Source organism: Lynx canadensis, chromosome B2 (genome assembly GCF_007474595.2).
Source record: "Lynx canadensis isolate LIC74 chromosome B2, mLynCan4.pri.v2, whole genome shotgun sequence".
NCBI lineage: Eukaryota > Metazoa > Chordata > Mammalia > Carnivora > Felidae > Lynx > Lynx canadensis.
The window spans coordinates 130,870,151-130,897,924 of record NC_044307.1 but is presented as its reverse complement, the minus strand read 5'-3'; the positions used below and the strand labels follow the sequence as shown (position 1 = coordinate 130,897,924).

At 38.2% G+C, this 27,774-nt stretch overlaps 1 protein-coding gene and 1 pseudogene across 4 annotated transcripts in view; both read right to left on the bottom strand.

Moving 5' to 3' along the window:
• LOC115514483 (utrophin) overlaps positions 1 to 408 on the bottom strand; it is a 352,812-nt gene extending 352,404 nt beyond the window's left edge. For all 4 annotated transcript variants that reach the window (XM_030316511.1, XM_030316514.1, XM_030316513.1 and 1 more), the window contains exon 1: positions 204 to 408. In XM_030316511.1, coding sequence (XP_030172371.1) covers positions 204 to 317 — 114 coding nt within the window. In that variant the 5' untranslated portion in view covers positions 318 to 408. The remainder of the gene's footprint in view (positions 1 to 203) is intronic.
• Positions 319 to 27,774, bottom strand: LOC115515013 (annotated as a pseudogene).

Here is a 27,774-nt window from a genome sequence, read left to right as displayed (position 1 = left end):
AAAAAAAACACAAAAAAACAAAAACAAAAACAAAAACAAATGTGTTCTCCAGCACAGTAAGAGCAAGTCAGAAATCCCAACTTATATACATAATAAATGTGGGACTAGAAAAAAATGCAAAATATCCAAATAATACATACTAGAGTCTTACATGATAATTACCATTTTACTCTCTGATAAGTCCTAATGGCCTCTGGATTTACCTCAAAGCTCCAAGTTTGGGAGTAATTTTCTTCAAGCAAATGAAGATCTTTGGAAACCTTGACCTTTAGTTTGTTCCACTTTCCCTGAACATCATCAAATTCTTGCTTATACATTGTTTTTACATCTGGAGAACATTTTTCTCCAAAGCCTTTGTTTCTTCTGCAAGTTTATATAATGTAGGTTTTGATTCTCAAGGATTTCATCAAGAGCTGGAAAAAATTTTTAAAGATTAAAAATACACACAATAATTTGTACACATGTAATAATACGGGCTATAACACAGACTAAGGTCACTTTTAAGAGGTATTCAACTAAAAAGAATTGTGTAAAATCATGAAAGAAAAAATAAGCATAACCAAAAAACGTTAAAGCTTTCCCTTCATGAATTGTGCGTGGGCCAGAAATAATATATTCTCCACACTAAAATCCAGTATAACAATACACTCAGTGAGGATCCAGTGTGCAGTGCTCAATGGCTGATCTGTTTTATCTGATGAAATAACGCACAGTCACATATCCTGAATGACCAGAGAAGCATTTTTATTCAACACAGAAAAAAGAACACATCAATTCAAGTAATATTCATTTTATTCAAGACATTTTAGCAGATTATGAACAGGTTGAGAATTCTAGACTAATTGTATAGAAGGACAAAATATGCTTTTATTTTATTAGTCATATTTAATAAGTTTCTTTCAACTGACGTCCTACATTATAGTAACTAACATTCAAATTATAAGGAGTTTTTGATCAATTTTGACCACAAATAGCTAATATTTTTTTAGGTAGCTGAAAATATACTTCAAAATAAGTGATATGTGGTATTAAAAAGGACTCCAGACTTCTAAGACCTACAATATATATTACCTTTTTCTCCTGCAGGGTTTTCTCCACCTTTGTAAGATCATTCAAGACATTCAAAGATGTCTGGCCTTACTTTCTGAATCATTAGTATATCTTCAGTGTTTTCAATGTTTCCAAATATGCATGTCCAGGTTGGCTCTTCAGTTCTGTTATTTAAAAATACTTACTTTTAGAAAATAGTGTTAGAAACCTATTATTATTATCATTATACATACCATTAATCTTCTCTATATAAGTGAATCCTAATAGCTAATAAGTTAAACTCCGTAATTAAAATTACAAGGGTCTCCGCTAGTTACTAAGCCTAAATCATTCCATTGGCATTTCTCAAAGTCAGATGGTGACTTCAGTCCTGTGGACGTTGATGTTTGAAATATCAACTAACTCACTATCATTTTTTCTTCATTTCATCATGATGAATGTCTCTCTAAAGATGGTACTACCATGTTTCTTTTGTCTCATATAAGGTCCTTTTCCCCAGTAGCTACCCAAAGAATAAAAGAAAACCAGGGTCCCCTCACCCGGTCTTCCTCTGAACTCAAGGGTGTAGACAAATCGCCACCTACAGAATGGTGGGTGTTACACAGACAGGACAGCCAGGTTACCGCAGGTACTCTGAGAATAATGACTGCAAAAGCCAGCCAGAATGATGTCTACCTCAGCCACTGATGTAAAAATCACGAGGACAAGCAACAGGTTGTGTGGGAAAGGAAGGAAGCTCAGTTTGAAGTACAAAGAACAAACCACTAGAAGCAAAAGTTAAGAAACCAGCAGCATTAGTCACAACCGCCAAAGGATGGAAAGCACCCAAATGCCCTTGACAAAGAAGGAGAACAAAATGTGGTATGATACATATAATGGAATATTACTCAGTCCTTAAAAAGCAGGAACTGACACATGCTACCCAATAGATGAACTTCGAGGATATTATACTAAGTGAAATAACCAAGTACAAAAAAACAAATGCTATAGGATTCCACTTATATGGGGTGTCTAGAATATTCAAACTCATAGAAACAGAAAGTAAAGTGGTTGCCAAGGGCTAGAGGGAGGAGGAAAGGAAGAACTGTTGTTTGATGGCTATAGAGTTTCGGTTTTACAAGATAAAAAGGTTCTGGGGAGTGGTTGCATACCAACATGATATATTTAACACTACAAACTCTACACTTTACAATGGTTAAAATGGGGGGGGGGGGGTTTCTGCTGCCTCAGTTTGAGAAGCACACACTCTTGATCTCCAGTCATGATTTCAAGTCCCACATTGGGTGCAGAGATTACTGAAATGAATAAAACTTTAAAAAAATAAATAAAAGAAAATAAAAGCATTAACATGGTAAATTGTATTTTATGCCTATTTTACCACAATTAAAAACAAAAAATAGATTTAGAATTTTTTTTCAGTTTCAGGTCAGGAACTGTGTTGTATTCCGTAATGTTAAACAGATATTTTAACGTACTGCTTTCTCAATTTACTGTTACAAAATATGCTTCTATTTTTGACAAGGATCAATATGAAGGCATGTTTTATACAGGAAATTTTAAAAGCAATACTCTCAAACATTTATTTTACACTGTAGGTTAACTGAATTCAATGAACAAAAAAGCATGGTGTCCAAATGCCTTTCCAGAAGAAAGACAGCATGACACATTTGCTTACCATATACAGATTCCTATTGTATACCAATACAGATTCCTACAAGTCACTGCAAAATATATTTGCCACAAGGCAGGGTATGGTTCAACATACAGCTTTTTAACATTCATTACCCATAACATTACATAATACAACACAATTCCTGACTTACACAATAGCTAAGGAGAAAAAACAGAACATATGAATGATGAGCTCTCAAAACACTTAACAGTTAACGTGCCAAAACCCGGTTTATTCCAAAAGTAAAAACTCTTTATAATTTTTCAGCCTTTGAAAAAGAAACGTGATTTCTTTTCAAAGAAGAGATGGTATTGCTAAAACCTGAACCACTTTGAGCAAAAAGAAGTAAGGGATCGTTCCTTTTAGCGCTACTAGTAATGATGTTAGCTGGCCTCCTTCAAGAAAAGGAAGGAAGAGCACCTTTCAGAACACTCTTTAAGAATCATATATGTAGGGGCACCTGGGTGGCTCAGTCGGTTGACTTCCGACTTGGCTGGGGTCATGATCTCACAGTTGACGAGTTCGAGCCCTAGTCAGGCTCTGTGCCGAGAGCCTGGAGCCTGCTTTGGATTCGGGGTCTCCCTGTCTCTCTGCCTCTCCCCCTCTCATGCTCTGTCTCTGTCCCAAAAATAAAGATAACATTAAAAAAAAAAAAAGAATCATTATATGTAGAGCAAGTCAAAGCTTTTGCACTTTTACAGACAAGTGTGAATCCAGGAAATACTCTGAATATACTTTAAGACCCAGAACAGTAGCAGGCACAGAGGAAAACAGAATGTGGCTAGTGTAACACAAACACGTGTGCTCTTTGTGTGAATATGGGGAGTAATTTTTTAATGTTTTATTTATTTCTGATAGAGAGAACAAGAGTGTGAGTGGGGGAGGGGCAGAGAGAGAGGGACAGAGGATCCGAAGCAGGTTCTGGGCTGACTGCATCACGCCCAAGGAGGGGCTCAAACCCCAAACTGTGAGCTCATGATCTGAGCCAAAGTCAGATACTGAACCAACTGAGGCACCTGGGACTAATTGTTAACATTAAGGCAAACTGAGAGGAAGACAGTGGAGTCATCTACTAAGAAAACCAAGAGAATGGGTTTACCGTTCTCTAGCTGCTGCTGACGATGCTCTAATTCCCTGTTGCACAGCGGGGTAGTGGCCCAGAAAGGTATCAAATCCCTGCTGGACAAAATCCGGGGTGGAGCGCTGAGACTGTCAGGGCTGAGCAACCTGCACGCACCTTTTCAATTTTGGGGTAGAGGCTGAGGAGATCTGTCAGTCCCTCTACGGAAGAGAAAATAGGGTCACAGAAGTCACTGAGAGATGAACATCCTCACAAAAAGTGAATCAGAGCGGCATTAACCTAACGTTCATGATACAAGTAGCATCTTTTTAAATACAGGACTGGACATAGGATTCTTGTCATGTGTCTGGATGGTTATCTCTTTACCTGACAGGAGTCCTTCAAGCTCTGCAAGGACTGCTGGGGAGATTCTGAAAAGGGGGTTGTTTTTACCCACCTCCTCTTTTGTCTTGACGGTCTTTTCAAGATCATCAAGCTGCTTAAAGTAAGCATTTATATCTTCCTGTAGCTGAATCTTTCTTGCCAGATCTTCCAAATGGCTGAGATACATCCTTCCATTCTGAGAATACCTTCTCCAGAACGTTTTTTATTTCTTCAGTAGGAATACCTTCTACGCGGACATAAAAAATAAGCAGACACTTCATACGCTAGTAGAAAATTGTTTTCAATTTGTTATAACATTCTGACCTATTCAAAATAATGAGGCGATGTCACATATAAATGATCATTCTTTTAAGTCCCTTTAACATAACAACAAAATTACAATGATACTGTTAGAAATAACTATGTTTCAGGGTGGCCAGGGTGGCTCAGTTGGCTAAGCATCCAACTCTTAATTTCAGTTCAGGTCATGATATCGTGGTTTGGGAGATCAAGCACCGTGTCAGGCCCTGCGCTCAGATTCTCTCTCTCCCCCGACTCCTCCTGCTTACATTCTCATTCTCTCTCTCTCCTCTCTCTCTCTCAAAATAATAACTTAATTTGTTTCACTCCCTGACCAAAGCAGGAGATGGGAAGCTTGAAATAGCAGTTGGGGAGTGGTATTGCTGTCACAAGAGGCACATCAGTAGAGTTCCAGCCACTGCCTTTTATACAAACTGTGTGCATCCTACCACTCTGCTAGCTGCTACAGTGAACCAGGGAAATACAATGAATTATGTGGACCTGTCAAGTTCTGACATGAGAAAGGTAAACCCTCTGTCATCACAAAAAAGACAACTGGCTAAATAATCGAGGAGGGAGCTCAAGAGTCTGGTTTGACCAAACCATAGTGTCCTAGGAACCGTAGAATGAATGGTGAGAAGCCCTACTGCAGGGAGCAACCTGGGAGTGTAGGAAAATCGGGCCAGCAGCCAGGCCCGAGAGCTTCAGTGGCCTACTGGGCATGCCCCACACAGACCAGCAAAGATCAAAATATCAAAGCAGTGGTACGATGATCTACTTTAACACATCAGAAAAAACACCATTATGTTTATTACTGACATAATTTTAGCCCGTATTTTTGAGTGGTAAAGAATGTCCATAAAAATAATAGTTCTATGTAATAGTAAGTTTTATCACGGCCCTTCCCTTAACATAAAATGCATCAAATCATTGAAAATTACTAGGAAAAAAGATGGGAAATCTGCAAAGGAGTCTTCATCTCCTTAGGAGAGCATGCATGTTGAAAGAATGGGTTTAACATCTTTATTATTTGAGTAGGAGGGGGAAAAAAACAATGGTACTTTGTAAATACACAATCAAAATCCAGGGTAATGAGAGCCCTAAGGAATAAAATGGCATGTAAAACAAAAGGTCACTTACGAGCTACAGAGGATGCAATTTTAAAAATCCTACAATACACTGTACCCACAGAAAATCAGAAATGCAAACGTGACGGGACATAATTTGAATATATCAACCATGTCGGCTGTTAAAGTTCACTGGCCAGGATCACACAGGTAATAGAATATTAGACCCTGGCAAATCATTCACACCACAGTCCAAGTTCATTTGTCTCTATTAACAGGGTTATAAACAAAACAAATCACCATTTTCCTGACAAACTCTCTGAGCAATGGAGAGCCAGGCTCTGCTTCTATGAGGTCATTTCTATTCTAGGGGGGCAAAGTAATAACATCAGCCACTTCATTTTCATGTCAGAGCAGTTTATGCTAAACGAGAAAGGAGATTAAGCTGGTAAAATTTTTGAGATGGAAAATTATCCCTTCTCATCTGAAAACAGGTAGGAGGTAATTATTCACTGACAATATATTACAATTCACTCATTTTGCCCCTTCAAACCATTTCTCAAAATTTAAATCTCCTCTCCTCTAAGCTGGAGATATTGCAGGTTGGACAGATATCAGGTAATAATTAAAGCACAATTTGCACATCAAGCAAAGAAAACTATACATTGCTCTTCAAAAGAATTCTTTTATTTTAAGTTTATTTATTTTGGGAGAGAGAAAAGCATGCACATGAAGGAGGAGGAGGAGCAGAGAGAGAAGGAGAGAGAATCCCAAGCAGGCTCTGAGCTGACAGGCTCAACAGAGGGCTTGAGCTCATGAGCCATGAGATTGTGACCTGAACTGAAACCAAGAGTCAGACACTTGACCGACTGAGCCATCTGGTGTCCCAATAATTGTCTTTTTTAAATGTTTGTTTGTTTGTTTATTTTAAGACAGAGCACACTTGTGTGTGCGTGCACATGAGCAGGAGAGGGGCAGAGACACAGAGAGAGAAACAGAGAGAATCCCAAGCAGGCTCCATGCGAGATCATGACCTGAGCCAATATGAAGAGTTGAATACTTAACTGGTAGAGCCATCCAGGTGCCTCTAAAATAATTATCTTTTAAAATAACTGTTTTGCTCCCAGAGATCCCGATTTATACATTTTCTATTTCTATAGAACATCCAACTCTTAAATGACTATTCAAAAGCCCAAATCAATAGACCATCATTTTACTAGTTACCTAAAAGGAATAAAATATAACATATTCATGGCACTTACTCTTACTTGACTTTACACCTTTCCATCTATCACTATTGGAATCAAGAGAAATTTTACAAAACCTAGGACCACCATCAAATTCCACAGGCTAGTCATAATATGCCATCATAAAGCCATATCATCCAGTGCCCAGCTACTCTATTTTATTTGTTGACAATCTCTAGGAAAAAGATAAGCTGAATCAAGAAAAACAATTATAATAGCCATGAAAGTTAAATAAAATATATTTTCCTTTTTTAAAAACATTTTTATGCTATATAAGGTACCACAAAACATAATTCAAATGCACAAGGCATATAAGTCCCATCAAACTTCACTGTGGTGGGACTTTCGTGGAATTATTTTGAAGGAATCAATGACATGATTATTAGAACATCTGTTTTACCCAGGCTTTTTTCTTTTTTTTTTTTTTTTTCTTTTTTTTCCCCCCCCAAAGACTTGTTTTCTAATGGGCTGAATCATTAATCTGCATGCTTACATAGGCAGACTCTGGTCAAATTACACTCTGTGAAAAACTTCCTCTATGTTAATTATCCATACTCTAGGACTTATTTCAAATTTCTTGGGGAAAAGGGAGGGACAGCAAGAAGCACCCAATTGTGCTTTCATTTCTGCTCAACATTTCTGCTTTATAAGAGCAGTAGAATTAATAGCACTAAAACCACACGGAGAGAAGTAATATATACTATAAAATTAGAATAACAGATAAAATGGTAGATAGTGGGGGAGATTTTGAAAAAATCACTTTTATCTCAGTAACACAACGTACACACTGCTCAAAAAGCAAGAAAGTAAACCCAGAACATAAGTGCCCTATTCAGACCAACACCCCCAGTGCCCAGCTTCCCACCCCATCCTAAATATGTCTTTTGAAATAAATAAAATTAGGATCCTGTAATGAATGCATTTCCAGTCCTACTAAATGCTCCAAAAATAAAATGGTCATGTGAAATATAAAGGGTTTCCCATGAAATTAAACAAGTCCACATTACGTCACAAAATTCATTCCTTTACAAAAGCCACAGATGATATAGCCCCCAATCATCTACTTGATACTTTGCAAGTAGAACTTTGACATGATCTCCGTTTCCAGAGTATATATCTCAGTACATATCTATTCACAGTAAGAGTGCATGTGACAGAAGCTGAACTATGCTAGTGAGTGCCTCACATTCTGGGCAAGAAAGCAAAGAAATAAAAGGGTTACATGAGTCACCCAAGGACACAAAACTAGGAAAGGGCAGGAGACCCAGAGGTCTCCTATTTCCCAATTTACTGTTATTCTCACTGGAACGTAACACCCCTCACCAACTCCTCCCCTAGGCAGTCTTCTCCACCAGCCTTACGAATCCTCACATAGCGCCTAAAAGCTGACGCAGAAATGAGGGCAAATTCAGTACCCAGACTCATGAAAGCACCCCACACTCATACCAGACAAAGTCTGGTTCCCAAACTACAATATTAATGCAGAAGTGAAGAACCTACAATTGTAACAGACATAAATTCAACACACAATTTATTATAATTATTCAATCAGCACCTCAGGGGAAATTACGGTCTCTCTGTATCTGTAGGTTTCTTCAAGTAAATATCTGAAAGAGTAATCTCCACGTGGGGTCCTCTCACCCAGGGTAATTAAGACACTTTTTGAATGAAAACACCATTTTTGAATAAATTTTGCTTTATTTATATTTAAAGAAAAAAATAAATTAAGCTGTACTAATACCTATGGATAGACAGTGTTATATTTGCATAATTTTCTAATAAATGGACATATATTAGACATACAGATAGTTTTGTATATAAATGTGTGTATGTCTACATGTCCCCAGTGTGTATATATATATATATAATTAAGTGACATTTTTTTAATGCAGAGACAAAAATAATCTAAAGTTTTAAAAAATCTGATTTTCAGGGGGTATGGAAAGCTGACTGATTCATAAGGAACATGAGGGAACTTTCTGGAGAGATGGAAATTTTCCACATATTGTTTTATGGGTATAGGCTTTTCAAAACAACCCAGTGAAGTTTCATGTATTTCAAGGTAGGTAAATTTTACTTTAAAAAAACTATAAACAATAACAATAATAACAAGGAGTGAGGAATGGGTAGGGGTATAGATAATTCAAGAATGGCAGAATATCATTAATTACTGAAGCTAGGTAATCAGTATAAGGAGGTTCATCACTCTGCATTGTATATATTTACATTTTCCAGAATAAAAAGTTAAAAACTAAAAAGACTGACAACTACTACACTGAAGATTCTTGTCAAACTAGTATTCCTGATTCTGCTTTGGGCATCTGTGGCTTTTGTCAAAGAGCTCTGATATAATAAATATTCACTGAATGTTGGTCATTATTTAAAAAAAAAAAAAGAACTCTGCAGCAGACCTCCAAAGCATTTACTATCACTAGAATAAGGAATAGGATTTACAGGAGAGGTCTCTCAAAGCTAAACCAAAGGAAGAATCATATGCAAAGTGGATATCAAAACTATTCATCTTTACATTCCCCAGAGTCACTGAGGGCTAATGGCAAAGGAAAAAAAAAGTTTCTAAATACAGGTAAAAATTTCCAAGACAAGCAACTCCTTCTCAAATTTAACTATAAAATGTTACCTGCAATAAATTAACAGATTAATTTAACGTGATCAAAAACCAAATGATCTTAATGAACTGACCTTACTGTAACTTCATTTCCCAAAGATTTCCAACATAAAATTTTCTTTTGCCACCCCCTCTCCAAAAAAAGGTCCCAATATATAATGTCAAAGGAGGAGATTTTAAATTTTTCTACATCAGTGGATTTCAACCATTCTGCTAAGATATCAGAGCTTTAGGTTGTCTGACTCTACAGAAAAGCAGAACAACTTCACTTTTTTTTGTCATCAGCTTCAGCACAGGACTTCATGTGAAAAAAGATTCTGCTGCTTAAAGCTTAAAAAAAATTGAAAACCACTTTTCTAGAAAAAAAAAGTGTTAAATATAAATTTGTCAAACTGTAAATATTATTCAGTGCTACCACCTAAAACACATTTTTAAAAACATCAGGGTCTCACCTTTTCCGATTTGCTCCAAAAGGATTTGTCCAGTTTGGTTTAATTCATTCAGTCTGGGGCTTCTTTCTGTCTGTTCTTTTTCTAATGCCTGGAAATAAAATTCCAATATAAGAATACTGCAAACTTTCTTCTCAATATAATGTGCATGCTATTGTAACTTTCATGTTTCGTGTCCCTCCCACATTCTCTTTCAGTGTTATAGTCAAAGTTGAGGTAGGAGAAATACTATAAGACAAAACTATGTAATTCCAGGCTGCCCCACAGAATTCCAAAGCTGATTTAAATTTCAAAAGGCAAATTCAAACAAATAATATAAACCTTTGGTTGATTTTATAAGAAAAAAGTTGCACATTATAATTATGAGTTCCTATCAAAAGAAAATAATTAAAATTAGTGTTTTAGATCCAGAATATCTATTCACATACATATAACCTCAGTGTCTATGCCACACAATAAAAATAACTGAGTCAAATGAACTGAATATTCTATGACAGAGACACTGAACAAAAATTAATCAACAAAAAAACAGAAATATTTTGAGCCTCACTATGTCTGATCTTATAATAAGTTTAGACTCTAACATAAATTTCAACCACAGCATAATTCATACATAAATTTTAAACTATAACAATATGCTTTGGAACCCAAACTGAAGATTTTGTTCCTCATGTTTGAAGAATGGCTCTTAATTTTAATATTTATGTCTCTATAATTCGATATTCTCAATGCCCCTATATGTCAGAGACAGGGAAGACAAAATCTTTCCAAAACTAGTAAGAAAGATTTGAACAAAATCAGGAAGACACACACACACACACACACACACACACACACACAGGTATATGGATAAACAGTCAGTATTTGAAATTTCTCCCACTCCTCAATTCGCAACTGAGAAAATTAACTACTCAAATAGCGCCCCTAATACACAATCAAAACTTCTAGGCAACCCATATTATTTCAACCAGACAAACCAAAGAAGAGTCCTACTTCTAATTTCTACATATAGGCTCTGTCAAATAAACTATCCTACTTTGCTCTGCACAGCTTTAATGGGACTAAGTAAAACAACCATGTTACAAAGATAAAGAAATAACAAGAGATTCAAAGAAACACCACTTATTTTTATTGAAGTATCAATGCAAAAACTCACCATCATACTGGAGAAGAATTACTACCTGTTCCATACAAATTGATTTTTTGCTACTTTCTATGGTGATGACAGATTGAACTAGGGATTCTCCACCCAGGTATACATCAGTTGGAGCAAGGTATTCCTTTACTCTAACACAATTAAGCTGATCTTCCCCAATTTGCAAGGAAATTAGAGATAAAAGTGATGGTTAAGTTTTCTTCATTTCACATTTTTCAAAACCCTTTTGGCGTCTATAACTACTTGTCTAAAAAAACAAAAAAAAAACTTATTAAAGGAAAATATAGGAGCCGCCAATCATCCCTTATAGTAACAAACAATTTCTATAGTAACGATTTCTAAAAGTGAAATTGTTCCTAGATCGTAGAATGGAAATTAACTTATTAATATTTTCTGGAACTTGGTTCATAAAGATCACTCTCACTTCCAAATTCTCTGCCATTTCAGTGCCCTTGAGAATTGGGTTGTTCAATGCTCCTTAATATCATCTACCGGTCTTTCAGAACTATAAGAAGCATATGAAATGATGGCACACAGCTCTCCTTTCTGGCCCTCCCAACTCCCTGTGTAGAGGGCTCAGATAATGGTGTTTCTAGGGTAACAACCTTCCACATTCCTCTGTCAAAGCAACATGGAAGTCAAAAGATGAATCACTTAACTCTTCCTAATGAGGCTAAAAGAGGCTTACTGGAGTAGAGGGCTTTTCAGCCACACAGCATAAAGGCTTAATAAGGGCCATTCTGCACAAGGAAAACAACACGTGGTGAAGGCAGGGAAGTGAGAAAAGAGCAGGATTCAGGAGTGGGGAGCTCAGGGTGTATGTAGGAGACTGGTAGGAGCTGAGGCTGGACTCATAGGGGAAACAGCACCACCTGGAAGGCCCTTGCATGCTGGGGCGCTAAGGATTTAGATTTTGTCCCCATTGCGACGGGAAGCCATTAGTTAATTGCAAGCATAGGAGCTGCCTGATCAGATGTCTATTTTAGAATGATCACTGGTCACAGAAGCCAAAGGCTGTGAGAATAGAAGAAGGAAGGGTAAATAGCAGCAAACGCTACAGAGGCAGCGGATGAGATAAGAAAACAAATCCATCCTTCGGATTTAGAAACCAACAGTCAATGGTGACCTCTAAATAAGAGCAGTTACAATGCAATGATAAGACAGAAGTCAGTCTTAACTTCTCATCCAAACACAAAATGTCAACCAGGGTCTGACTCCAAACCACCTCCAACCTTAACTCTCTAACTACTTTTACATGCACACTAGCACTAAACAGAACAAAAAAGAAACTATCACAACACAACTTGTCTACCTCCCCACCTCTGCTCAGGGGCGCCCCCTGCCTGCTGCGCCCTTCACGCCCAGCCCAAAGCAAGCTCCTTGTGGTTCTGGCGTTGGTGCTACCTCACCCCTGGACTTCCCCGAGTACACACACAGATGCAATCCTGGCCTCCTCTCAACTCCATGGTACTACCCCCTTCTAGCTTATACCGCTGATATTTATACACGTCTTGTTTTGGAAATGTTCTCCAAACTCTTCACAGACAAACTCCATTGCCAGTGTAGACGGCACTACAGACTTGCTCTAGGTGTTCAACTCCTTCGTGAAAGGCTTTCACACACTTAATGAGCACCAAAGACATAAGTCACTACAATCTCCTGGCACAATTTACAGTCACACAGAAGGAACAAAGTAGCGTAGCTAACATCCCATACATTTTAACGGTATTTATTTCTTTTTAATGTGTCTCTTCTGTAATGAAAATATATCGGAAGGAATTGTGAGATTTGAAATCATCTGTTGCATTCAGCGAGCAAAATATCTTCAGCATACCCAAAGTCAGAGATTATTAGGGACTGAAGTAGATCTAATCGAAGTAAAAAATAATACTAACAACTAGACCACCTTAGAAAATGTTTTTTCCTGCACATCTCAGAGGTTAAGAAAAAGGGGGCAAAAAAATTCCTCCTCCACAAAGGGGTCTGAATGCCAGCCAGCTTGATGGATTGAAAATTTACTACAACGTCCTAAAAGCTACCTTATGGCTACATTTATTTTACAGGAAGCCTCTGGATCCCATCACACTTTTATGTCAACAGCAAATCTAACCTGATGTAATATTTTATTCACTAGGATGTTTTTGTTTAATGTTTTACCTTCAACTTCTTTTTCACTTCTGAAGTCTCTTGCATCTTCTTATACCCTTTTACTCTGCGGCCTGAATGGCAGTCTTTGATTTCAAAATGCAGCTCAACAGCTCAGCACTTACAGCGTCAAACCTGATTTAAGATTCAGATGTTACTATTGGTCATTCCTATCCTTCTATAGTTTCACTTGGCTCAAGACAGAGCAATCAAAAGACCCCTCAGGCATGTGTTTTAAATATTCCTCAAAAAAAAAAAAAAAGGCAACACAGACACCTAGTAACCATACAAAATAAAACCACACACTTATAATTAAAAGTTTGAAGAGAGAAATAATATTGTAAAGTTAATAAATATTTTTTAAATAATTAATGTTTAAGCTTTGTAAAAAACCTAGATTTTTACAAACTCCTGTAGATGATGAAACAGATTTGATTAGAAAATAACAGAAAGAAAAAAAAAAGATACAGATATTCTTAAAGTTAATGCCTTCTTTCATTTAACATAATTATTGAGCCCAGTATATGCCAGGCGCTGGACTGGGCTCTTGCTATGAAGGTAAATCAGACGCAATCCAGCCCTCACAGAGCTTCCAGTCTGGGAGAGGCAATGGAAAGTAGCAGGCAATCACCAGAGAACTTGCCAGATGCTGATTCCAGGAATTCACAGTTATGGCTCCTAATTTAGTCAGGGGAGGTGGCGGGGGGGGGGGGGGGGGTGGATGCCTTCCTGGAGCACAACCCCAGTACTGTGCCTAGTAAATGTTTTCATTGCAAAGGGAGAACAAAGAAAGGGAGGACCACACTGTGCAAACAGCAAGTGATTAGGCGTGACTGGAAAAGTGAGTACTAGGCAGGGAAGGACAAGGGCAGACAACCACACCCACCTGCAGGGTAGATTAAAGGAGTCTGGGCTCAACCAAAGGGCAAGGGAGAGCCCATGAAGGGTTGAAAGCACAGGATTGACATGACTGGATTTACCTTCCAGTGTCCACTGAGGAGAAAGAAGGGGTGGCAAGACCAGAGAAAAACAGGCTGCGGTAGCACCCTGAGCCAGAACTGAGATGTGATGGTGGGAAAGAAAAAGAGTGGACAAAGCTGAAGAGGCCTGTGGGAACCACAGCAAGGAAAAATGAGAGGAGAAACAGTCACTGTCAGCCATGTACCTGGCCCTTTTCAAAGTGTTCTGTGCGTCTTATTAAGTGATCCTCACCACAACCCTGAGACACCTATACTATATTATCCCTTTTAATGATGAAGAAATTGAGGAGGTTTTATTTATTTATTTTTTTGAACGTTTATTTATTTTTGGGACAGAGAGAGACAGAGCATGAACGGGGGAGGGGCAGAGAGAGAGGGAGACACAGAATCGGAAACAGGCTCCAGGCTGTTCCAGACGCGGGGCTCGAACTCACGGACCGCGAGATCGTGACCTGGCCGAAGTCGGACGCTTAACCGACTGCGCCACCCAGGCGCCCCAAAATTGAGGAGGTTTTAAACAACTGCCCCGGCCACAAAGCTACAGCTGGTAGAGCTCTGGTTCAAACCAGATAGTCTGTCCTCCTCACCAGCACTCTACCCACAGAGCTTCTCAAAAGAACTTCTGGGTATTTTTAGGTACTTTAGGGTAAGCACGGGTTGTCTGTTTCTTCTTGGGAAACAGCTTAAAGTGTTTCTGGCGAGTTGTGAATATTTGGTTTTTCATCAAGATCAATTTTCCCTGTAACATGTAAAGGGATTTTGTGACACCGTAGATAAATAACCAATGGTTGAGGTGTCCCTCAAACAGTGGTACTTTCATTCCATCATCTTAACAGCAGGCTTCTATTTAATCTTTCAGAGAAGAAGAACACCATCCCCAAATCGCACATATGAAAGTACCTTGGGGACTTAGACCATTTCTGCCCTTAATATAAACAAGGGTGATGTGAACGCCACAAGGTAGCAATGGTTTCAGGCCATGTCAACAGAGATCTAGATTATAGGAAATGACCACCCCTCCAGACCTTGAGCAGGCTAAACCAGCCAGCCACCAGCAGCACCAAGAAAAAAGAAGAGGAAATAAACTGCCATTTCTGAAGCATGTATTATAAACGATACGAAGCTCCTATCTGCTCAGAGAGCCCATTTTAAGACAAGCGAACAGTGGTTTCTACAGCAGACTGAAGGTATTAAAGGGTCTGGAAACCCTGTCACACTAGGAATGGATTGAAGATCCTCTACACCGAAGGCCAGCAGAAATGAGAATATGAAACTCCCTGCAATACTAAGGAGGTTCCATACTGAAGGCTGGTGCCGCTCTATGGCACCCCAGGCAGCAGAACTAGCAAATACAGGGAGAAGTGGAGGGGGCGGACTTGGGCTGGGCATAAAAATAACCTTTCTAACAATGAGATCTCACTGCCTCCTATCATAATGAACCGGATGTACACAAGCTTCTCTGTGTCCAGGAGTTAACTGAAGGGATTTCTGCACCAATCAAACCACGGACTGGAAGCCTATGGTCCTCACAGCTGGCTGTTCAACTAACAGACATTCCCCTCCCCACACTTGTCTCTGCTGTCCAAGTCCCCCAGAATGCAATGACAGGAGACCAAAATGGCCAGACGGTCTCAACCTCCCATGCACCCATGGCAGGGAAGTGACTGAATCCTGGCCACTGAGACCTCGGGGGACGTTAGCTGATGTCTTCCAGGCAAGGTCTTTCTCCCCGATTTAAAAAAAGAAAAAAAGATAAATGAGGAAAAACTGGCCTTCCCGCATATAAATCGGGTTATACAAGGATGTTATGCCCAGTGCTACAGCAGAATCTTGGGACCAGAGAGGACAAGCCTGATGGTGAAAGCCCTGCTTCTGGACTTCTTGCGAGATAATCAATGACCTCATTGTTTGGGTCACTTTTGGTACAGTATTCTGTTTCCCGCAGCAGAATGCACTCACACAACACGACCATGTTTAAGATTTTATAGTAATGCACCCTTGGTCTTTTATAACCTTTCTTCCTTCCAAATGCACAAAGCCAGCACTGGAGAGGCACAGTGCCAGATCTACCTGGCAGAAACTAGACACTCAGGAAACAAAATCTATGGCACTATTAACATCAGAAGCATCTTCCTCCTGTGCTGCCTCGGCTCCAGAAGCAAAGGTTTCACAGCTGCTGCCTGCACCTTGGAGGCACTCTGGCTCCACAGGGAGATGCTGGTAAGAGGCAGAGAAACACAGCCTTATTACCAAAATGAAAATCATCCGGTAAAACTGGAATCCCACTTCATCTACAGAAGCTATCCCGGGGAAACCATATCATTTTTATTCTGGCCCAAAATAATTGCCCATTTACCCAAGCACTCGGATCCTCCTATAAAAGGGAGAGAATAAAAGGGCTGATTTAAGGATCAGCTGCTATAGGGTATCTGAGGTACATTACCCGGCTGTCACACAGCGCAGCTTAACAGAGTATCTGACATTAGTAAATGCTTGCTACATATTAGCTGCGATTAGTCCTTTTCTAAAATTCCTGAGTTTCCTTTGAATCAGCAAGACAAACAAACAAAAAAAATTATGTCAAAGATGGATCCTTAAGGCAAACATAAAGAATTTGTTAATGAATCTGACAAAGGAATTAACAAAAAAAGAAAGAAAATGTGAAAAAAGAATGAGGGGGGAAAGGAAGAAAAAGGGGACGACAAAGGAATGACTTCCCTGAATGAAGTATTGCTGAATGTGAAGAGGAAGGAGTGGCATAAAGAATAAGGAGATCTATCTAAAGCAAACCTGCCAGGGTTCTCAGAGTGTGGTGAAAGAAAGAATAAATGCAGAATCATGGACAGTCAGATCCTCCCTAGGTAGATGATGGAAAGGAAGAAGGAAGGGTTCTGTCACACAGTTTTCCAGACTACAGGATAAATAAAATCACCAGAGACCATTTAGACGCTTAGCCAGTGGGAAGGAGAACATTGGAAGGCTGGGGGGCAGTGAGTGGTTTAGCAGTTGAATTTCCATCACAATAATTACATCTAAATTTGCATATGATTAGTAATTAGTACAAATACATTATGTGCGGTACTGTGTTTAGAAAATGTCTCTATCTGTTCTCACTTTTTCTTAGCTTCCAAATCCACAGGAATCTGTCTCTTCTTTGGGGGAGGAGGAGGAGGCAGTTCTTGCTTAGACCTTTTTGTAGTTACTTGTTCTCTTACGCGAACAGTCTCCAAAAGATCCTTCTGAGGAATCTGGGACATCCCCAGCTTTGCTACAGCCTGAGTCACCTGAAGTATAAATCAGCCAAATGTTTTAACGTTTTGTCACAGCTTTATTGAGATATAATTCACATGCCATAACATTCTCCTTTGAAAATACACAGTTTGAGTGGTTATCAGTATATTCAGTGTTATGCAGCCATCCCCACTCTGTACTTGCAAAAGAGGTTTATTGGCCCCAAAAGAAACCCTGTACCTATTAATAAATAGTCCATCACTCCCCATCCTCCTCTCCCCGAGGCCCTAGCGACTACTAATCTACTTATTATCTCTCTGGATTTGCCTATTTTTGATAGTTCATATAGATAGAATTACAGTGCATTTAATCTTGTGACTGGCTTCTCGTAGTTAGCACAATGTTTTCAAGGTTCATTCATACTGTCAGTATTTCATGCAATGGACAGAACGCATTTGTTTATCCATCTACCTACTGATGGAACATTTGGGCTGTTTCACTTTTGCACTGTTATAAATAATACCACTATGAACATCCAAGTACAAACCACAGTTGCATTTTCAATGAATTCACTAATATATTTTTAAATTAATAAGATTATTTAAAATTTAAAGATGATTTAATGGATTCGTGTCTAAGTGTTATCAGTTATTAAGAGAAATTACTGGGTATTAGTAAGTTTTTCAACAATCTATCAAAATTGACTTCAGAAAAGGAAAGATTTTTTACATGTCAATTTCTCAGTTTTTCAGTAATCCAGGTATAAGGAACCCACTTTTAGTTTGCAGCTTACCTATTATACTTTATTTCATAAAAACTAAAACTAACCTGAACATTTAACTTCTATTTCATCGTACAACATATAATCCAAAGCAAAAGGTACCTGGTTGGAGGAATCTTCTAGTCTCTGAACCAAAGAATCCCATCTCTGAGTTAGTTCCTCTGAGTCACTGTTGATCTTCTTAGATGCCTTGGGATTATCAAGTAATTGACTCACATCCTGACCAATCTCACTCAGCTGATCCAAGGCCTGACGTTTCATTTCCATGTCTTCTTTCAAAATCTAGTATTTCAAATATTTTATTAGATGACTCCCTCTTAAAAGGACTCTATAGTCCTGCTCCACAAGCAGGAAATGTAAACATATTTTATAGCAAAATTTACCTGCTACACAGTTCACTAATGCTAAAACATAAGATTCCTGGTTCTAGATGATTATATGGCAGCATTCTAGTGTTGGTTAATGACTCATAATCTGTATTCACTAAATTGTATGAACCATTGATAGAAACAATAAAATATCACAGGCTTACAAGACAGATGCTGACATTGACACCACTTACAGCCAGTCGTCGAATGCTGACACTTAGTTCCTTTTGGTCTTTGAAGTTGCTCGTCTGGACTTTATTTAAAGCCTCTTCTTTTTCAGTTAGCCAAGCTTTCAACAAGCACTACATGTAATAACAAAAGTTAGAAATATATTTGGAGAATCATTTGGTCATTCAATTCAATCAAGTTCCCAAATCTCTAACGTTTATGCTGGTAGAGGCTTCACTCTTACTTAGGGTAGGAAGGACTTCAAACACCCAAGCTCAAGGTATGAATGGCCTAATATCTTTCTTTAAGATATTATCCTTCTCAGATTTGCAACAGATCAAGCTGACATTAGCCCCACACATGGGTAATTAAACTAATTCTCAGGGACGTACGTGGAACTAAAAGGCTAAATCCAACTATGCAAATCTCCAAAAGAATCACAGTATAACTCTCCAGAAGCAGGAAGACTCCTGGAATTGTCCTTTCCAAGCCCTTCATTTTAGGAAGGAAAGAGAGATAAGTCATTATGTGTCCAAGATCACTTGGCTAGTTAACAAGGGAATCAAATCAAAGACCCACACCCTAAAACTAATGGTTTTTCCACAGCATCATTCAAGAAAACCATACTAATGTTCCAGGTTCAACAGCAATTGTGATTAAAAGAGAAAGTTTAGCCATAGTCCAAAGCCAACATACAGATATTTAAATCTCATTGGCCAACATGCAGAAGATATTTAGTAATATACATAGATAAACTTGAAAGAGGGGCGGAAAACCATATGGTTGCATTGAGATCATTTTTCGCAAAGTGTAATATCTATTGCAGAAGCTCTTTTCTATATAGTTGAGAGGGAAAAGTCTTGGTTCTGTGTCAGCAGTGGGATCAATTCATTCTCTAACTGCTTTTTTTATCAGTTTATGTAACAACTATTCCCTGCCTCTATATTCCACCAAAAAAAAAAAAAAAGATGAAGATTAAGAAATTAAGTGGCAAATACAGATGCTGTCTTCAATATAGAAAAGATAAAATATGCACATAAACTATGACAAAAGAAAGTGCGGACACCACAAAAGATTATATATATATATATATATGAATGATAGCTTATTTATAATATATAAATACTATAATATATGTATAATATTTATTATTAAATATGTTATATAACATGTCTGCACTATATTTTAATTTGGTAATTAAATACACACACCACACACACACACACACACACACACACACAAAATGTCATGGCAATTGCAAAGAAGAAGAGATGGGTTCCAGGTTGGGGAGAGTGGGGGAAGGAGAGGGAGTTAATAGATTACTTCATTTCAAAAATGAAACAACTGGTAAGAAGACATTCCACAGCAGATACCACACCTTAAACAACAAAAGACAGGCTAGAAAATAAATGAAATACACTCACTCTTTCAAAAACAAAAAAAAAAACCAACACAAACTATGAGGAATCTACAATCTGCAATGCATTGGGAACAGCACCCTGAAGATGAACCAGCACTACTCATGTGGCACTGACATCCTAAGAATGGGCTATGAGCTGAGAACTCAGCATCTGAACCTCGGTACACAGAAGGACAGAGGGAAAATCAAAGTTGGAAAGGTAGGTTGGAACCCCTTACAGAATATCCTACATGCCACACTTGAAATTGGCCTATCCTGGAGAAGTTTGGAATTCTCAGATCCCATTTCTAACTACCTTAAAGCCTCTGCAACCAAGTGAATGATAGTCCCTTGAAAGATTTTTTAATTCAGATTAAGTTTATTTAGTCTCATTCCATGCAAAAGCAAATCATGTATATATTAAGTACCATCATTGGCTCCAATTCTACATCTTAACACGATTCCTCCAACCCTAACACTAGCAGAAAGCCATTCAAAGGTTAGTTTTAAATCTACAGTAATACAAGTGGCCAAAATACTAGTCACTCTCTATTTTTAAAATATTTTTAATTGCCAAATTACTTCCAAATTTTAAATTACTCAGTAGAAGAGTAACACAAAGGTCTTTTCTAATGATCAGTGTCTTCTCCTGTCACTACTGGAGTAAAATGTAACTATTCTATGTGACTCCTTTTCCTGAATACGAGGGTCCAAGTAAATGTAAATATTTATAAAGTGAAATGTAAATATTTCAGAACTCAGAATAAGATCCATCATAGAATTCTTAATAAGAAAATTCTGGCCAAAGATTGGGGGCAGGAGGTAGTGATTAACAATTTACACGGGGACAAATTTTGCAACCTACTTTTTAAGATGTTCTCTCGGCCACCATATTTAGTAAACCACAAAACATCATACACTTGTTTTATTCCTTGAAAAGAATATAGTTGCTTTTTGTGGATGGAAATGAAAAGCATTTAAAAGAATCTAAACAGACACTGAGATGTGGGAATAAAGTATCTGCTTATTTTCGAAAACCACAAATGTTTGACATTTTGGGAGAAAAGTTTTGCTTATTTGTATTCTGTTTTGATTGTTGTTCTTCTGGAAGGATGGAAGGTGGGCCAAGGGCCACCACTCTGACTGAAAACTTAAAGAGGCAGCTTTGTGCCAAAATTTCATTGGCTGCTGGAATCCGTATTGGAAAAAAAATAGTATTAACCCAGTATTAAATGAATGGTATCGCTAAATAATCTTTTCTTGTTAATTTCAGTAGTTATTCTGGTTGAAATCAAGAAAATTGTTGTAATTTAAAATTCACAAAGCAGTGAGTGGATTCATCTATTCATTATTTACTGAGCTAAAATGCTAGGCCTTGTGTTGATACAAGTTCAAACACAATACCCAACAGAAATATAAAGAAAAATCATAATCGTGAACGTAGAATGTCTAAATACTAACATTCTAAATAATGAACATCAAATTAAGTGTTACTACAATAAAGTCATAAGATTTCTATGAATAAGCTAAATGATCAGTTATAAAATACATAGAAATATGATTTTTAATATAATAAAAATTATTTGTGTATTCTCCTTTCAAAGTAAAGTAAACAAGACAAGTTTATTGTAATGCCATAATTAAAGATAGGTTACTTTTCGCCATCTGTCTTGCCCATTATGGATAACAGTTTCATACCTGTTCTTCCAATAATTCCTGCCACAATATATTGATTTCTTGTAACCTATTCCAACGTTCCTCAGTCCAACGGCACACTGCCGTCCAGCGTTCACCAAGTTTCTAGTAAAGGAAGAAACCATCCTTTGTCAACAGAATCTTAAAAGACAGTTATAATGATCCTTAAAGAAATTCATGCCATCCATTGCTCTTTACTACTGGGTAGCAATTTATGAAAAATTTTATAAAAGTTGCTTTAAAATACAGACAAATCCTGTAAGTTTGTAGAGGAGAACAACTAATTTCCATAGAGTTTAACAATTTCACCTTACATAGCTAGAAAGTGGTACAACTAGAACTCTACCTTTTAAATGTTTATTTACTGGGGCACCTGGGTGGCTCAGTCGGTTAAGCGTCCAACTTCCACTCAGGTCATGATCTCACGGCTCTTGAGTCCAAGTCCCGCGTCAGGCTCTGTGCTGCCAGCTCAGAGCCTGGAACCTGCTTCAGATTCTGTGTCTCCCTCTCTCTCTGCCCCTTCCCTGCTCATGCTCTGTCTCTCTCTCTCTCAAAATAAATAAACATGAAAAAATTATTAAAAGATAAAAAATAAAAAAAATAAATATTTATTTATTTTCGAGAGACAGTGCACACGCACGCGCGAGAGAGAGGGAGACAGAGAATCCAAATCAGGCTCCAGGTTCTGAGCTGTCAACGCAGAGTCCAACACCAGGCTCAAACCCAGGAACCCTGAGATCATGACCTGAGCCGAAGTCAGACGCTTGGATGACTGAGCCACCCAGGTGCCCCTAGAACTCTATCTTTTCAACTTATTTTTTTAAAAATTTTTTAAAGTTTCTTTATTTCTGAGAGAGAGAGAGAGAGAGAGCATGAGTGGGGAAGGAGCAGAGGGAGGGAGACACAGAATCCAAAGCAGGCTCCAGGCTCTGAGCTGTCAGCACAAAGCCCGACGCAGGACTCGCACTCCCAAACTGCGAGATCATGACCTGAGCCAAAGTCGGACGCTTAACCAACTGAGCAACCCAGGTGCCCCTATCTTTTAAACTTTTGACTCCAAAATCCTGCTCTTTCCATAGCGCTGCGGTTTTTATACAAGAATTTGACATTTTTACACATATCTTCAAAGTAGAGCATACATGTCTACTTTTGTGCTTCAAATTTTTCAGGCTATAATTATCTTTTCAAAAAATTCATTGCATCAACCACCTTTTATGTGCTAAGAAAATTTTCATATGCAATGCCAAAATCATGAAAAAAAATTTTAACCTTATAAAACCTGTTTTGAGCTCCTAGAAAATAAAAAAAAAAAATGCTTACCTTGATTTGTTCTGTTTATATTACACAAAATCAGGAACATAATCTTATATGAGTATAATAGTGCTAAATAAGTAAATTTGTTTAAAAATCAATATTCATGAGGACTTTCCCAACAATTATTTTAACCACCATTTTATAATGATTGACAATGTTACATTTAATTTCTACATTACTTACATATGCAAAGAATTATTTAATTCATATTATACTATTTCAATATTTAATACCACAGTAAGCTTTGTAGGATGCAAAGGGTAGAGAAGTTAGAGCCAAAGACAGGGTCTCCAATCTTGGCATGAAAATTCAATGCCTACTTAATCTCAGTGGCATCACATGACCTTTCTGAATTTCAGTTTCCTCACTGTGAAACAGGCAAAACATGAATCCTATCTCTCAGGTTACTACAATAACTAAGTAGTACTACACCAGCAGTTCTCAGAACCACTGGCCAACTTTAACTGTTATAAAAGAAAAAGAATTTCAGATGATAAGATTATAGTCTGAGAGTGACTGAAAACCATTTGGCGACATCATATTGGGTAATCCAAACACTGTGTCAAATAAAATACCAATAACCCTCGTAATAAAGACTTGTAAAGATACACTATAACCTCTGTGCTAAAGCACAATTTTGTTAGGGGGTTCCCAAAATTCTTGTTGAAATTCATGCACTGATGTACCAAAGAAGCAGGAATATTAAATTCTAGATGGCTGAAATTCTCAAATTTCAGTATGCACATAAGTGCAGATCCACAGGCCCACCCCCAGGGATTTAGGTCTGCATGGAGACCCGGAAACTACATTTCAACAAAGTCCTCAAGCAATTCTGAACAAGAATCTATAGAGCACTTGTTGAGATTGGTTCCCAAGCTTGTTTCCATTTGCAGGAGAAGCTGGGGACCACAACAGCCCTGCCCATCTACCCAAGGGCTGAAGGGAAGGAAAGATGCTGAGTACTCCGTAAACCCACAAGTTGTAGGACCCCAACGCAGAAGTACAACTTCAAGTTAGTCTACTCCCTTTTTAAAGCTCTTTAATGTTTATTTTTATTTTGAGAGAGAGAGCACAGTAGGGAAAGGGCAAAGAGAGAGGGAGGGAGAGAATCCCAAGCAGGCTCTGCCCCACCGGCAGAGTCCCACTCGGGGCTCGATCCCATGAGCCACAAGATCAGACCTGAACTGGTAGCAAGAATTGGATGCTTAACCAGCTGAGGCCACCCGGGCACCCCAAAGGTGAGTCCTACTCTTCTAATGAACAGTGATACAGGACCTGAAGAACAGGGGTGCCATATAAGGGTTTCAGACACAGGTCCTTATGAGTATCCCGTCTCCAGGGTCCATACCTGTAACTGATCTTCGAGAACAGCCGTAGCGCTCTCACCACTGTTTTCATCAACAATCACGACCATGTGCGTCAGTGAATTTACCTTCCCTGTTCAGCCTCAAGATCATTTTGCAAACGCTAGAGAAAAGAATTAAGATACACCATCATTTCTACTCTTTTCACATATACCTATTTAAAATCCACTCAGCTGTCATAGTAATTAAGGACACTTAATGAGACAGCATGTTTAAATTTTCAATCATTACCCTAAGTGTTCTACTAGATGAAACAAGTCCCTTATACATCTTCACATTTCATTATGAACCAAAGCAGATTGAAAATGCAGTGTCATAACAGATTGCAAACGGGATATCATCACTTTTAGTCCATGTTCTGCAAAAAAAAAAAAAAAAGGAAAAAGTAGAATAGATGACTGGAATGAATATACTGAAATTAAGAAGTAGAATTTGTAAGACCAAAAAAAAAAACAAAAAACAAACCTTACATATACAGAGTCAGAGATCATTTTAGTGCAATATAATGTAAGCTGAGAGATAAGTAGGATGCTATTTGACAGTCAGAAGCTATTCAGATGAGCTACCAAGAAAGCAATTCAGGATGTACAGACGCCTTCCATTCTCCTCTTCCATGGGAAGAGTAGGCGAGGTCATAAGATGCTTGTATATAGGTATTTATTTAAACACTACCAATAGTGTTGTCAAATGCCTCTTGAATTGTGTTTAATGTATCCCTAAAGTTTTATTTTATCAGTTGTCTAGATATTCCACTGAAAACTAAAAGTTTCAAACAATTTGCGGAGAAGCTATTTTGCTTCTAAAGTTATCTTCTGTGTGACCAAATTAAATTAACCACCAAATTATGATTCCTCATCTAGTGCCTGATATTCTCCTATACCATAGAAGAAACACAGCTTTCATTAAAGGACCAGGTACAGATAATCTGAGGGTTTGCTTCTTTACCCACACACTGCATTAATGCCAATACACCAGGGTCTTTAACCACTTACACATCCAAAACAAAAATTCTTGAGAGCCGTGGGAACACTAAGTACTTTCATACTGAAACGATACATCCTTCCATAAATTGTACCTGGCACTTTCATCCCTCGCTTGAAAAGCCCCCACGAGCTCCACCTTATCAATATGGAATAATCGAGAACACTGAAGAAGTGTCCCATCCCTGCACTAATGATAGAACCATCAGCCCCTAGCATGCCTAAGTGCTGCCTTTTCATATTTGATACGGTCCTAAAAGAAATAGGAGCCAGAGTTACTTTATGATCTTCTAGCAGCTTTGTAGGGATTTTAAATCATCTCCAGGGGGCAGGTTCCATCTTCTGAATGCGTTCCTCCGTGAGTGTCAACCAGGCGGAGAGTCTGCTGCAGCTGTTTCTTCCTGCAATTCCATCAGCCATCGTGCAGCCTGTCCCGGGACAAACACACGTCATCCCCACTCCTTTTCCCCTTTGCAAAGGCAAACACATGCTCCGGCACCAGAAATGGGGCAAGGGATGCAGTCTTGTCTAACCATTTAAAGTAGCAGTTAGTCTTTCAATATAGAAACAGAAAAAAAAAAAACTTTACTTTCTTCCTAAGATGGAGTCCATTAAGTATGGTCAAAGATGCAAATAACAGCACCTCTATTCATATCAGAATCAGTGTTTCTTCAATCAGGAAGTTCCTGCTTATTAAATAGGTGGAAATTGCGATGGAATGCCGCTTGCTCCCTAATACACAATACATGAAATAAAAGAACCATGGGAAAAACACTGCCTTAAAACTGTTACAAGATGGAGTTGTCGATAAAATACTACATAGCCATTCTTTCGTCTCCAGTTAAAAAGTCAGCCGATTTTAATACTGCAAAGAGATAACTATCCCAACGAAATGTCTTCCTCCTTTTTTGCTAATTTCTGTATTCCAACTTCTGCCTTCTCATTTTGGTGAACAATCAAAGAGGAACAAAGATCGCACACAATTCCAGCAACATTACAAAAGGAAAAGTGCAATTTTACAAGGCAAAGTTCTGAAATTATCTTTCTTCACAGACACGACCAGGCTTTTACTAAGCTAAACCACGCATGCAGTCAATGAATAGAGTGTTAATATCTTTGCTTCACTCACCGGGACTGTCTGTCCATACTATCCACCCTAAGTGCCTCCATCTAGCATTCACAAGCCCATTTGTTCCTGAATCCCATATTCCTCTTCATCTGACAGAGTTCCTTGTGTTATCAGCTGGTTTCCTGCCTGCAGGACATTCCCCACACTGCTCTGGTGTGCTGTCAGCTCCATCATAAAATCCTAGAAAGGTACATCATTATGATTTGTGAGCTGCTCATTGAAGAAAAAAAAATCTTAGTAAGTTGTTAATGCCTAATATTAACGCTTCAGGAAAAGAAGTCTCCATGTAGAGTATAAATAAAGTAGACTTTGATCCGATTGTTTAAGCTCTGAAGGTGAAAATACTAGCTGTCCTCAGTAAAAGGGGAACAGATCAAAGAGGACAATGTTACATCTGATAATACCAGCTATTTTTAATAACTGTTGATTATGCTACTGATTGTGACATGGAATTATGAGAAAACAGAATAAATAAACACAATGCTCACCCAAGAGGAACCGCTCAAGGAATATTACCATTTCTATTATTGTCAAATCAAAATAGCAAATAAAAACCTGCCAATTAATATACCCACCCAAAACCTACTTAATCAAAAGAAATCTCCATGTAATCAAATCATTACCCTACAATACAACATATATCCTCAAAATAATAGGAAATTTTCATTATATGAAAATTACACGGGAATGGATATGACATTTGCTTCATCATCCAATCAATAAAATAATCACTTTCTAGGGAACACTCAAAACCTAAAGATCTGGTGCATTGATTAGCCATATGCTGTTTTAACTATTACAATAGAACTATAGCTTCAGAAACAAGCAGTCCTACACACTAACTGTTGTCGGTGGCTCCACAGAACACACAAGTCATGATAAGAATACGATCTGAAATCTACTTCCAAGGCACAGGTAATCACCCAGGCCAATTTATAACAGAGCCTTATTTAACTATCACAAGTCCTGAACTATATCATGACCATTCTGTGGAGCAGAATTCAGTAGGCAACAAACATCAGGGTAGAGCCCCTGAGTAAGGCACAGGCACCACCACGGTGGATGTATTCTGCTCCTCAGCTACAGATTATTTACTTCATGGTAGCAAACTGGCGTTTGACTTCTTCCACATCGTCGGAAATATCATCCTGCTCCTGGAAAGTATCCTCAGCAGAAAGCAACCAGGTCAGCACTTCCTCCAGGGCTATC